We start from the raw sequence: 13,775 nt of genomic DNA, 5'->3' as shown, positions 1-13,775 counted from the left end.
TTCTGAGTTCAAGGCCAGCCTGGTCTACAGAGTGAGTTCCAGGACAGCCAGGGCTACACAGAGAAACCCTGTCTCAAAAAAAAAAAAAAAAAACATACATACATACATACATACATGCATACATAATTTAAAAAGAGGCTAAGAAGCTGCCATTTGCTCAGATATGAAATATTGTCAATTGAGTCCGCGGGGACCAGGTCTCTGAGAAGCCAAGAAGAACAGATCTGGAAGTAAGCCACATCCGAGTCACTGACATGAACCCAAATCAGAAGAAAGCATGTTTGGGGCTGGGGAAGTGGCGTCACTAGTCAAGTACTTGCTTGGCAATACCCAGGACTACATAAGCCTAGAATCCTGCCACTCCAGGGTGGTAGAGGCAGGAGCGTCAGAAGTTTGAGGTCATCTTTTGCTGTCTCAAAATGGAGGATGAGGACAGGTAGCAAGAGCATAAACTGTACCCCACTCCCCACCTCCCAAATCTGTCACTTCTGATGAGTTGTTCTTTTCAATGCCCTGAACAGAACAGATCCAAAGAGTTCCATTGTGTCAGTTCAAATCTCAGTTCAAATTCCAAGCCAGGCAGGGACTCGGGTTGAGGCCTCCAGACTGGCCTACTGCCTATGATTAGCGGAGAATAAACACAATGGGTAAAGGTGCTGGGTCTCAGTGTAGCACAGGAAGGCCCAGACAGAAGGATCTGAGTTTGAAGTTAGCCCAGATCACACAGCCAACCCTTTTCTAAAGAAAGCACAACAAAAGACATATAGATGCAGATAAATATAGATATATAGAGAGATAAAGAGATAAAAATACTAGATTGTTTAAAGAGTCTAGTAGAGGCACAACAAAAACAAACAAACAAACAAAAAACCAAAAAACCAACACTTCAACTTTATCCTTCTAAAATCTAGAGTCCTTCTGGCTCTCAGAAAACTAAATGTGATCAATACCACTTTTCTGTCCAAAATACTCAACGCTTCCCCTTCCCCTATGAGTTCTCAATGACCTTTATCCTCATTGCTCTAAGCTGAGAACATGCTCCAAAGCCTAGACCCCATTCTTTCTCTGCCTTCCAGGAAGACAAAAAAAATCACAGGCCACTTCCTGTTTTACTTTGGGGGTTCCCTACCTCTGAGCCACCAGTCACATATTCAAGGATAAATAAAGCCTTTTGTCTCTAATTGGCCTTACTTAGTTTTGTTTTCATGAGAGAGTCCCTTGTGTCACAAGCTGTCCTCCAGCCATTAGGGCAGAGGCTGACCTTGAACTCCCTGTCTCCCTGCCTCCATCTCCCAGGCCTGGAATTATCAGCATGTGCAGCCTTTACCCTCCAGCTTTTCTGTGTGAATTCGCACAAGCATACAGTGTCAAACATGTGGTCAGAAGAGAGGATAGCTTTTTGGAACTTGGTTCTCTTCTTCTGCCATGAGAATTCCAAGGATCAAAGTCAGTCAGTTGTCTGACCTTGTCTGTAACCACTGAACCTTTATTGCTGAGGTGTGTGTGTATGTGTGTATGTGTGTGTGTGTGTGTGTGTGTGTGTTTATGTGTTTATGTGCGCGCACACGCGTGTGCGAGTGCTCTTGCATTTGCACACAGAGCTTTGGGCATGCTCACAAAGTACTCTAACAATGAGCTAACCTCCCAGCTGTCGTTGGGCCTCGAGGGGGAACAGGGGATCACATGTCTGGGATAAATGATAAACCACAGACCTCAGAAATCCTGAGAGTTCCCAAGCATGGTGGCAAAGGTCTTGATATCCAGCCCTTTGAAGGCAGAAGCTGGTGAGCTCTATGGCTTGGAGAGTTCTAGTCTATGTAGGGAGTTCTAGGTCAGCCAAGGGCAACATAGTGAGACCCTGTTTTAAAAGAACAAAACCAAAAAGGATCCCAGAGACCACTACTAAATGGTATAAATGGGTCAGGTTGAAGACCCAGTATCTATACTGTCTGGCCATAAGTGTTTGGAGATTTGGTATTTTTCAAGGATTGGGCAACATTTATAAAGAGAAAATGAAATATTTCAAGTTGGAATGCAAGAGACATTTATGTTATGTTTTCATTTGGAATACCTACCTTAAAGGCAATTTATTGTATATTTGTTTGATTTTTTGAGACAGGATTTCTTTGTGTAACTCTGGATGTCCTGGTACTCGATCTGTAGAAGATCTGCAGAGGCTGGCCTTGAACTCACAGAGATCTGCCTACCTCTGTCTCCCAAGTGCTGGGATTAAAGCCACCACCACTTGCTCAAAAAGAAAAAGAAAAAAATTTTTTTTAAAATTGTGTTCATGAGAACCAGGAATGTGGTTCAATTTTTGAGTGCTTAGCACATGGCATACAGGAAGCCCTAGGTTGGATCCCTAGCTTTCCCAAACCCAGATGTAATGCACATCTGTGATCCAAGCATGAAGGGGGATCAAGGCCAGTTCAGAAATTCAAAACTCATCCTTAGTTACATTTTGAATTATGAGGGCCAGCCTGGGCTCCAGGAGCTTTTAACTCACAACAAAAACAAGAACAACACGAAGAAGGAGGAGGAGGAGGAGAATGAAGAGGAGGAGGAGGAGGAAGAAGAGGAAGAGGAGGAGGAGGAGGAGGAAGAGGAAGAGACCACAGTTTTCAGTTCCCATTGTAGATGGTGTCTTGGCTCTCCAGCAACAGGGACTGGGGATGGGGTCTTGCACATGCCAGGCAAGCACTGTACCACTGAGCGCTGTGATGCTTTCTCGATTGAAGGTTACGATGAGGTATGGAAGCAGTTCTCAACCTGGAGGTCAAATGACCCTTTCATAGGGGTCACCTCAGACCATTGGAAAACAGATATTTACATTACAATTCATAACAGTAGCAAGCTTACAGTTATGACACAGCAACAAAAATAATTGTATGGTCGGGGGTCACCATGACGTGAGGAACTGTCTTAAAGGGTCACAGTGTGAGGAAGGTTGAGAACCACTGCTATGTAGTCTCTTTTCTTTTCTTTCTTTCTTGTACTCTACCACTGAGTTTTTTTCCCTTCTTCTTTCCATCCTGTCCCTTCTTTCCTTCATTTTTTTTCCCTCTTATTGTCTTAGGGTTTCATTTAGCCCAGGCTGGTCTCCAACTGGGAATGTAGCATTCTAAAGATGACTATACTCTACTCTGGTTAGTATTACAACATACTACCATGCTGGTTTAAGAGGTATTGGGGAATCAAACCCAGAGCTTCATACACAGGGGCAAGTCAGTCTGCTGGCCAGGCATCAGCCTCAGTCCCTACCATTTTTAAATAAGAACCAGGAATGTGGTTTTGTTTTTGTTTAATCTGTTGACTCCGGGTCTCATATATAGCTCGCCACAACGTTTTTCCTAATGTTTTATTACTTTTTTGTTACATTGTGTGTGTGTGTGTGTGTGTGTGTGTGTGTGTGTGTGTGTGTGTGATTCATGGGCAGTCAGCAGTATGGAAGTCAGAGGTCATCTTGGTAGGAGTCTGTCTTCTCCTCTCACCTTGTGGATCCCAGGGATCATACTGAGGAAGGACATCAGGGTTACTAGGAGGTACCTTTCCCATAAGCCATCCTACTAGCCCTCAGCTATTATTTCCATCTGGTGATAATGCCCACAGTCATTATTTCTTCTGTTCTTCTAACCTTGTACTCATAGCCATACCCCCTCCCCCTGCCTCAGCCTCTGGAGTTCTGGATTACAGGAACAACACAACCACATCTGGCTTTCCCAGTTTTGGAGCTACCCCAGTGCATAACTGCAATTCTCTTTTGTGAACAAAGCTATCAAGAAATATTGCACCAAACTGGTCCTAGAGGTACACTCCTATAATACTCATACCTGGGAAGCTGGGGCAGGGGAATTGCCAAGTTAAAACATTAGCCTGACTGTTGTAGGAGTTACAAGTAGCCTGGGCTACCTACAGAGCAGGAAGAGCCCTCTCTCACAACAACCAAGTGGAACACCTGAATTTCCTATGCTGTTCTTCCATTCTCTTTATCCTTTCCAGCATCTGCTAACTGCTGTGTCCTCTCAACTTTTACTTCTGAAATATCATCTTATTGTACTGTGTGTTATCCCAGGCTGGCCTGAAGCGCACTATGTAACCCAGGTTAGCCTCAACTTTAGGACAGTCCTCCTGTCTCACCTTCCTGAGTAGAAGAGATTGCAAGCCTGCACCCTCTGGTCTAGAATTACCTATTTCTAACTTATTTCAGTTAATATAATGACATCTAATTTCATCTGCTGTGTAGCTATTTCCTCTCGTCTGAAACATTCCCTCCTGGTGGGAGAACCATTAGGACTCGGGAAGTCCATGAAATTTACAAGGCTAAGGAAGCAAATAACCTTCGACTTCTCATAAAGCTGAGATGTATAAGCTACTCAAGACCCTCCCCAAGGTTATATGGGCAGTAATAACAACCGTAGAGAAGGGCAGATCAGCTCAGATTTGGGTCTTGCAAGGAGCTCTATGGACGGAGCTTTGGTTTTGCTGTAGTCATCAGCCAGGCTGGGTTGAGCTTTGGGGTGACACAGCTGCTGTTGAGTCACCCATGATCTTCTAGACAACTGCTTACTCATGCTCTGGAAGCAATCACATTCAACTCACTAATTTACAAGCTAGACTTGGCTGGATCGTTTATCAATTTGTCACAGGTGCCCTTTCTGGATTGATTAGCTGTTTCCTTACTTCTCTCCAAGAAAAGGCACACAGCACCATCCACACTGTTATGTATGACAGCAATTTTATTCTTTTCCATGGGTGAATAGTATTCCACTCAAAAGTACCACATATTCCTGGTTCCTGGACAACTGAAGCAGGGAGATAGCCCTGAGTCCCTGAATCTGTTGCCTGCCTGTGGCTCCCATTCTCATAACTGGGCCACCTTGTCTGGCCTCAGTGGGAGAGGATGCAGTTAGTCTGAGAAGAAAAGGAGAGAATGGGGGAGGATCTCTGGAAGGGGGCTTGGGAGGAGGGAGACTAATATTGTCTTCATCTTTTCATGAATTGGTGGACATTTAGGTCACCTTCATTCACTGACTATTGTGAACAGCACTTGAATAAACAAGCTGGGAAGATTGGCTTTGAAGAAGATATCACTGGGCGTGGTGGTGAAATCTTTTAATCCTACCCATTCAGAGTGGGAGAGGCAGGTAGATTTCTGAGTTCAAGGCCAGCCTGTTCTACTGCTCCCTATCCATCTCAAAACTCCAAAACAACAACTACCCTAAACCAAGACACCATATTTTGACATTGATAACTTTCCTGCTTGTCACACACACCTCTCCTTCCATGACAGTGAAGGGGCTCTAGCTCTGGCAGGCCTTGCCCCTCTGCCTGATTCCTTCCATCTTATTAAAAACTGTTAAGATTATATTTATAAAGCTAGCCACCAAGGCCTATTCCCTTATTTGAGCACTTCCTCCTTCTGAGGCTGACTACCAAGGTCCTGCTATCAAAATATTGAAGTCCAGCAATCAAAAGACCCCCTTTGGCTCACCTAATTAACATGCCCAATTAAAACTGAACACCTCCTGCAAACACTGGGTTTCCCTTTTACCTTTATTAACTGTCATTTTCCTATGGGCCATGCCTGTCTCCTCTCTAACCAGAAGCAGTCCTATGTCCCTCTGGGGCAAATATCTCTCCTCCCTCTCTGTTGTTCCCTTCCCCTTCTCCCTCATCTTCCATCTCCTGTCTTTGTCTCTTCTTCCTATGTCCCTCTGGGGCAAATAAATCTTTGCTCTTGGGAGTCCTGAGCCAATACTCATCTCTAACAGATAGTATGTGAGTTAATGCATAAGTGTGTGTGTGTGTGTGTGTGTGTGTGTGTGTGTGTGTGTGTGTGTATCTCATATGAAAATGGTTTTCAACACTGTGCTGGTCCCCAAAATTTAGTAGCCTATAGATCAGAGAAACCTGTTCCTTTATTCTATGCAACTATATCTTTTTTCTTTTTCTTTGTAGTTAAAAGCATTTGATGAGGGAACCAAAACTCTCAGCCCGTTGGATTCTGGTTAACCGTTTGATAGTTACCCCTATAAACAATATTTCCTGAGCTTCAAAGCCCCACTGCTAACCTGATGTTTGCCAATTAAACAAAACAAAACAAAACCCAAACCCCACAAAGTTCGTTTCCTGAATTTGATGTCTTGACAGAGATCCTGTGATTTTAACACATGACTGCTTTCAGGGTCTCACCTACACTCAGACTAAGCTCTTTAGTGAGGATGACCTCGAATTCTTCCTCTTGCTGCCTTTACTACCTCAGTGACGGGAATGATGGGCATGTGCCTGCTGGGGAATCTGACCCAGGCTTCCAGAATTCTAGGTAAACACTCTACCAACTGAGGTATAGCCCAAGGTCTCCAAATGCCCCTTCGCTTCTTGAACTGACTGCTTTGTTTTGAGACAAGGACTCAACTATGCAGCTTTAGCTGGCCTTGAACTCACAGAGATCTGCCCGCACCGATCTGCCCGCATCGCCTCCGGAGTTCTGGGAGTGTGTGTTAATTATGCCTGGTCCTTGCCTTAAAGTTTTCAGATGAGGTCCTGATGATGTCTGGGAAGGCAGTAAGGTCTGTGGAATCAGGGATTGGGAGATGCCCGGGATCAAACTTTAGTATTTTGTGTTAGCTTCGTTCGTTCTTTTTGCTTTGTAGAGGAGTCTGTTTATACTCTGAGTCACTGGGATGGGATTCGCAGCCACAGGCGAGGGAGACAGTTTTATTCTCTTCCCAATCCAGACTGGAAAGGACAGAACATGTGAGGAGGCGGGTGGTAGAGAGAGATGCAGACCTCTCTACAGCCTGAGTTCTTTATCTTCCAGAATGGTAAGATACGCCTCCAGTCAAAACCCTGTCTGTTTTCAGAAAGTCCTATCTGACAATTCACACACACACACACACACACACACACACACACACACACGTTATCTTTTGATTCAGTTATTAAAAAAAAAAACTCGATACTTTCTCAAATGCTTTTTAACATTATCTTTAGATAATGTGTGGGTACTTAAGTATTATATAGTGATAAGAAATAATGTACAGGTCACCTTTTCAAATCAATCTCAGTAACCAATCATCCTCTTGTTTCTCCTCTATGCTGGCTAGCTTCATGTATATATATATTTTAAGTGTTGTGTATTGCATCTGATGACCAACTAAACTCTAAATATTTATCACCATCTGGTAGAGTTCAACTTCTGCCTCTTGTTTGCTTTCTTCTTCCTGCCTGGACTTCATTTTTTTTCCCCCTCTCCCCTCTCCTACTTTGGGTTGAGTTAACCCTTTTTTGGGTCTAATAGTTTTAGCAGGCTCGCACTTTCCTTCTTTCTAGGCTGTTTCCAACCTTCATTGCCAGTAAATGTGGTGTCTATGCTTAACACTCTCAACAAGCTTAAAGTTTTATCTTTTTTTGTGTGTCAACAGCAGCACAACTCTAAAGTTCTCATAGCACTTGAACTAGAAAAAACGAATTTGTTGTGTATTTCTAAAATATATATGCAGATTTCTATGCGTTTCAAAGCCCATCTTCCCCCCTCACCCCCGAGTGTCTGTAGACCCTAGGGCAATAGCTCAGATTAAGCAGCAGGATAGCTCCTGGGAGCCGGTCCTTCCTTCCATTCCCCAGTGGAGCCTCAGTCTCCGCCACCGCAGGCTCCTCCCGCCGGGGCTGCCGGCCAAGCCGACTGGAGCTGGGCTCAAATGTAAACATGGGGTTCGCAAGGGACTGGGGCTGCGGAGACCGAACCCCAGAACTGAGGCTCCGGCCACACCGCGGTTAGTGAGCCTAGGATGCGGAACCCGGAGCCCACTAGGGGACTGAAGGGTCCCCGCTGGCCCGAACCGGAGGCGGAGCTAGCTCGGGGGCGGAGCTTTCACACGCGCCTCCTCGGCTTCTTCCTCCGCCCTCCACGGCTCCTGCGTCTCAGGCTGCCACTCGGGGGGTTTATTTGTTTACAAGCAGATTACGTCAGCTCCTCCCTCTCATCCCGGCCTCTGGGCACGCCCCCTGGCTGCCCTTCTCCCGCCCCCTCCGGCCCCGAATCTGCCTGCGTCACAATGGTGCGATCTCCGGATTGGCTGGCGTCCGCCCTCACGCTCCGGGTACGCCACTTCCTTTCCGCAGCCCTATAAAATGAGCTGCACGGCGGCGGCAGCTCTTCGCCCCTCGGAGCTGGAAATGCAACACTCGGGATCCTCGGAGGCTACAGAGCTGGAGGCGGAGGCGGCTGGGGAGGTCCGAGCGATGTGACCAGGCCGCCATCGCTCGTCTCTCTCTGTCTCTCCTGCCGCCTCCTGGCTTGAAAATAACTTTTTTACTCTAAAGGAAAGAAAAAAATCCCCTAGAACCAGTAGCCGTCCGCGCCTCGCGCCCTCGCTTCCTCTCGGCCGTCGGGTCTGGGCGAGAGCCCGGGGTGGCCGCTTCGCCGTCGGGGCCGAGCCCCGGCCGCCCCGGGCCACCCCCGGCCGCCGCCCCCATGCATCCCTTCTACACCCGGGCCGCCACCATGATAGGCGAGATCGCCGCCGCGGTGTCCTTCATCTCCAAGTTCCTCCGCACCAAGGGGCTCACGAGCGAGCGACAGCTGCAGACTTTCAGCCAGAGCCTGCAGGAGCTGCTGGCAGGTGAGCGGGGCGCGGGGACCGTCGCGGGTCGCCACTAACGGGCGCGTCCCGGTCGTGGCTGGGGGCGGGGGGGGGGCTGGGCGGCGGGGCGCCGCGACACTCACAACAAAGGATCCGAAGCGGGGCGACGCGGAGCTGCGCCCCGACGGCTACCGGCCGGTCGCGGGGGACAAAAGACCCAGGGCCCGGAGTCCCGTCGGTCTCCTCTGCCGGGTCGCCGCGACCGTTGCGAGGGTCCGCGGCTGAGCCCCTGGGTGGCTTGTCGCCTCCGTGCCTCGGAGCCGGCCCGGGACGGACGTGCCAGGTCTCCGCACCTCCTGTGCCTCTTGCCCATTAATCATCGGATTTGTCACCGGTACAATTACAACCCAACCCAGATCTTGGTTTTGGGTTTCTTGGTTTTCTTCCCTTTGGGGTTAACTGACCATAGTGGCGCTGTCTTGCCCCCACCCCCCACCAACGCCATAAAGTCTATTGTATGGGAACCCGTTGGGGTGAGAAAGTAAACAGGTTCCCGCCCGGTCGTCTGTGCCATCCAGCTAGTTGGCCATCCGGGGCTGCGCGCGGGATTCCTGTTTTGGCGGCTCAACCGGTCAGTACCCGGACAGTGTTTGCCACAGTGTCTACGCTTTCTCCATTCTGTCTCACGACAGCGAATTCGGTCCCGGACGTTTGTGAAAGTTGGTGGTTTTCATTTTCGCTTCTCCAAGAAGCTAGCAGCAGGAGGAGGAAAGTACCATACGGTACAGCTTCGGTGACTGCGTCCTGAGCATTGTTTCTCTGTTCTTTTCTTCCACAGAGCATTACAAACATCACTGGTTCCCAGAAAAGCCGTGCAAGGGATCAGGTTACCGTTGTATTCGCATCAACCATAAGATGGATCCTCTGATTGGACAGGCAGCCCAGCGGATTGGACTGAGCAGTCAGGAGTTGTTCAGGCTTCTCCCAAGTGAACTCACACTCTGGGTTGACCCCTACGAAGTGTCCTACAGGATTGGCGAGGATGGCTCCATCTGTGTGCTGTACGAAGCCTCACCAGCAGGAGGTAGCACTCAGAACAGCACCAGCGTGCAAATGGTAGACAGCAGGATCAGCTGTAAGGAGGAACTTCTCTTGGGCAGAACAAGCCCTTCCAAAAACTACAATATGATGACTGTATCGGGTTAAGATACAGTCTACGGATGGGTCATCTTATAATGGACGGATAAATTTGATTTTTTGCTTTGGGTGGGCTCCTCTTGGGGATGGATTATGGAATTTAAACCATGTCACAGCTGTGAAGATCTGGCACAAGATAGAGTGGTAATATTTTTTTTTTTTTTTTTTTTTTTAGTGACAGTGCCATAGTTTGGACAGTACCTTTCAGTGATTTAAATAGCCTGTGAGTCCAAGGAAAGGATCACTTTATTTGCTAGGGAGTGAAGTCGGAAGGGTGGTTTCAGTTTCTCCCAGACCTTATACACAATTTGTCACACCAGCCCCTTTAAGGAAATTCTGTATTTCAAAGAACCCTCTCTCGCAGTCAGTCTTGCAGGGGAATTTGCACTATTACACTTGAAAGTTACCGGTAACTTTTTTTGGCAGCTCAATAGGAAAGCTCAATGTTTTAAGCATGCTAGTACTGGAAAATTTTTACATGGAGACTTTTACCTAGCACTTAAAAATGTATAAATGTACATAAAGACAAACTTAGTACGCATGACCTGGGGGAAATGGTCAGACCTTGTGTTTTTGGCGTTGAGAGTAGCAAATGACCAGAATCTGCCATGGCAGCAGGCTTTGAAAGGACCCTTCAAAAAGACACTGTCTCAACTGTGGCTGTTAGCACCAGCCGGCTCTGTACATTTGCTAGCTTGTAGTTTTCTAAGACTGAGTGGAGTAAACTTCTTATTTTTAGAAAGTGGAGGTCTGGTTTGTAACTTTCCTTGTACTCAGTTGGGTAAGACTCTTTCCCACAAACCACCATCTATTTTGTGAACTTTGTTAGTCATCTTTTATTTGGTAAATTATGAACTGGTGTAAATTTGTACAGTTCATGTATATTGATTGTGGCAAAGTTGTACAGATTTCTATATTTTGGATGAGAAATTTTTCTTCTCTCTATAATAAATTGTTTCTTATCTTGGCATTTTAATCAATCTCTTGTCATGATTACAGAGGTTCAGCTGCAAAATATTTTTCTCAGAGGTCTTAGATTTGTAAGCTGTGTGAATGTCACTTGCACACTGGTCACACAAACACATTGGGAGAGGTGTAAAGGTGACAAGTGTTCATAGGTGTGTTCATTAGGAACTAATCAGAAGGAAATAGAGGAAGGCTTTTATTAGATTTTTTAACTCAAGTTAAAAGCATGGACACATTCACAAGCTAATGATGTCATGAGGATAAAGACAGAGGTAACATCTTCCAAAAGTTGCCCTGCCCAGAGGATGCCACTCACTGCTTCCTGGGGAAGTGAAGATAGATACCACCCTCTCTGGCCCTACTTTGAGAAACAGTTCTTTTGCCCCTTGGATTTGTTCCTTTAGAAAATCCTGGGGCAGGTGACCTATAGCCTTAAAGAACAGGCTTAACACAGCAGAGCCATCTGCAGCTTTCTGGTTCTCATCTTGCAAGAGTTACATTAAAAAAAAAAAAAATCCCATAAGCTGGAATTCAACAACAGGTATGTTGATGAACTTCTTTTCTCAAAAGTTGAAGCCCTGGCTTTGTCTGGATTTCCATAGCAGGGGAAATTCTTGAGTGTTGCACTGGTTAGTAACATATACCTCATGTACAAAGACTTGCTGCTGGTTTGGGGGTTGTAGAAGATAAAATGATATTTTGGTGGAAATTGAAAGCAGAAATTTGAGTTCTGCTTTACAGTTAAAATTAGCTGGATTGGGGGAGGGGTGGCATGTGTAAACATGTTAACACTGGGAATTGAGGCAATTTAAATGGCTTAAAGTCAGCAATTGTTCTAAGTCAGTAGTATTTCCAAACAAATTTGAGGTTTCTTGTTTTGTTTTTTTTTAATTTGTGATAAGTTTTTCCTGATTCTTTTATTAATGATCCAGAAACGCATCACTAAACCCTAAACATACCATGTATTTAAGAGTATGAATGGCATCCATATCTTTTTGTTAGTAGGCTATTTGGAGGATTTTGGATTTTTTGTTTCTCTTATTTTGCTCTCTGAGATGGTCTCTTGTTCTATATGTAGCTCAGGCTAGGCCCACACTCCAGGTCTCCCCGCCTTAGCCTCCAGGATGCGGGATCACAGATAATACCGCACGGGTCCAGACCAGGAGTTCAGAGTCTTCCGTGCTTCTACACAATAATGGGTCTCATTGTGACATTTTTTTTTTTTTTAATGACATTTCATCTAGTCCTTTCTCTAAAAGGTCCATCGTTTCAAATTTGAGTTTGAGCCTTATATCACAGGCTGGTGTAAAGCAGGTTTCTCTCCTGCTGGCCAATATGTGTATCATTTGAGAACTCCTTGGAAGCTGCCTGACTGGCATGAAACACTGGACTCTCCACGCGGTTCAGGTTCAGGTCCATCCTGAGGACCTAAGATGTCTTCATAAATGAAATAGAGAAGTGTCTTTGACTTTGCTGGCAGACTTTTTTTTTTGCTGCTTGAACAAAAGAAGCGCCTATTCAAACTGCAGTTTTCATAGAGTTGAGGGGGGTATCTGGCCTGTGAGGCATGCAAATAGCTCAGACCTAGCATCCAGCTGTTTCCTGTGACTCTCACCTCCATTCCCCAGACAACTGAGCTGAGCCTGTGTCTGCTGCACAGTATAGCTACTTGAGTAGTTCCTGCTAACTGCTTCTGGTTAATGTTTGGCTTAGCTATTTGGACAAAACAAAAAAACTGAGTGTCTGCTGCTGTGTCATTTACTACCAGTTTTTGTTTTCGTTTTAATTCAAGAGAGGTGTAATTTAAAAGGGTTTACACTGCCCAAATTAAAGAAGAAAAAAATAATTTATAAAAAGGTGACTTAAAATTTAGGAATTCATAATGAACAGTAAGTTTGAGGAATGTTATTTTTACAAGTTTAATTTTCTTTTTCTCCATATGGAAGTGGGGTCTGTCTTTGTGTCCTAAAACAAGCCTTGTGACATGCTAATGTTTTGTTTTGAGACAGGATGTCTTGCAGCTAGCTCAGGGCTAGCCTTGAACTTGCCATATAGCTAAGGAAGACCCGAATTCCTGATCCTCCTGTCTAACTGAAATTACACTTAGCACCATGAAGCCTGGCTTAATGTGGACTGTAGGAAAATTACCCCATTCCATACAGGATGTGACTATCCCTTATGTCATCTCTACCTTTGAGATATTTCTGTAATTGCAGGCCTTTCTGCCGGAAGTGGCTTTCTGTTAGGATTGCTTATGAGGTTTCTCTATGTCACCAGATCTCACACTTTCGCAAGTAATTTTGGGGGTTTTTGTTGTTGTTGTTTTGTTTTTTTGTTTTTTGAGAAAGGGTCTCACAGTGTATCCTTGATTGGCTCAGAGCTCAGTATGTATGTACACCATGGTAGCCTGGAACACAGAGATCTACCTGTCTCTGCCTCCCAAATCCTGAATTAGAGGCATGCACCACCACACCTGGCTAGTAATTTTGCTTTAAATATTAACAGGGTTTGAGCTTCACATTCCAAGGAAGGAAGGGAGGGGTCCTGGTGTCCATGTTTAGTGATTAAAGGTTTCTGGGCCTCCCTCCACCTTAGGACTACATACCCAAAGCTGCTGGACTCTCCCCTGGTCATGTCTTAACGATTTTTGAGACTTCTTCCTCTTTATAAATTTAGCAAGCTGCATTTTGCATGTGTAAGTTTCAAGACTTTTCAATTTCATGTGGTGGTGCTTTCGGTAAGCTTCGTGGAGAGAGTTTGCCAGTGGCTTTAGAAAGCGTCATCACCCGAAACTGCAGAGATTTAGTTTACCTACCGGGGAGCACGCAGAGCCCAGATGAAGCTGTCTCTACAGTCAGACTTCTACATGTGGACCCTGTCAGTCTACGTAGTTTTATTTTTTGTGTCCCACCATAGCTGAGTCAAAACATCTTTTAGGGTAAAACGCCCTGTGTTACAAATTGCACTGAGCTGTGTCACAGGCCTTCCTGCCAGGGTTGCAGACTTGGGTAATCCAGAGAAATGTGT

General features: G+C 45.7%; 1 protein-coding gene across 1 annotated transcript; it reads left to right on the top strand.

The window, feature by feature from the left end:
- The first annotated feature begins 8,158 nt into the window (after window positions 1-8,158).
- Btg1 (BTG anti-proliferation factor 1) lies at window positions 8,159-10,758 on the top strand. The gene is made up of 2 exons (XM_021204917.1): window positions 8,159-8,624; window positions 9,424-10,758. The coding sequence occupies exons 1-2, from the start codon at window positions 8,477-8,479 to the stop codon at window positions 9,789-9,791; spliced, it is 516 nt and encodes a 171-aa protein (XP_021060576.1). The 5' UTR covers window positions 8,159-8,476; the 3' UTR covers window positions 9,792-10,758.
- The last annotated feature ends 3,017 nt before the right edge of the window (window positions 10,759-13,775 follow it).

This window comes from Mus pahari, chromosome 9 (genome assembly GCF_900095145.1).
Source record: "Mus pahari chromosome 9, PAHARI_EIJ_v1.1, whole genome shotgun sequence".
Classification (NCBI taxonomy): domain Eukaryota; kingdom Metazoa; phylum Chordata; class Mammalia; order Rodentia; family Muridae; genus Mus; species Mus pahari.
This window is presented reverse-complemented; position numbering and strand designations above follow the sequence as displayed.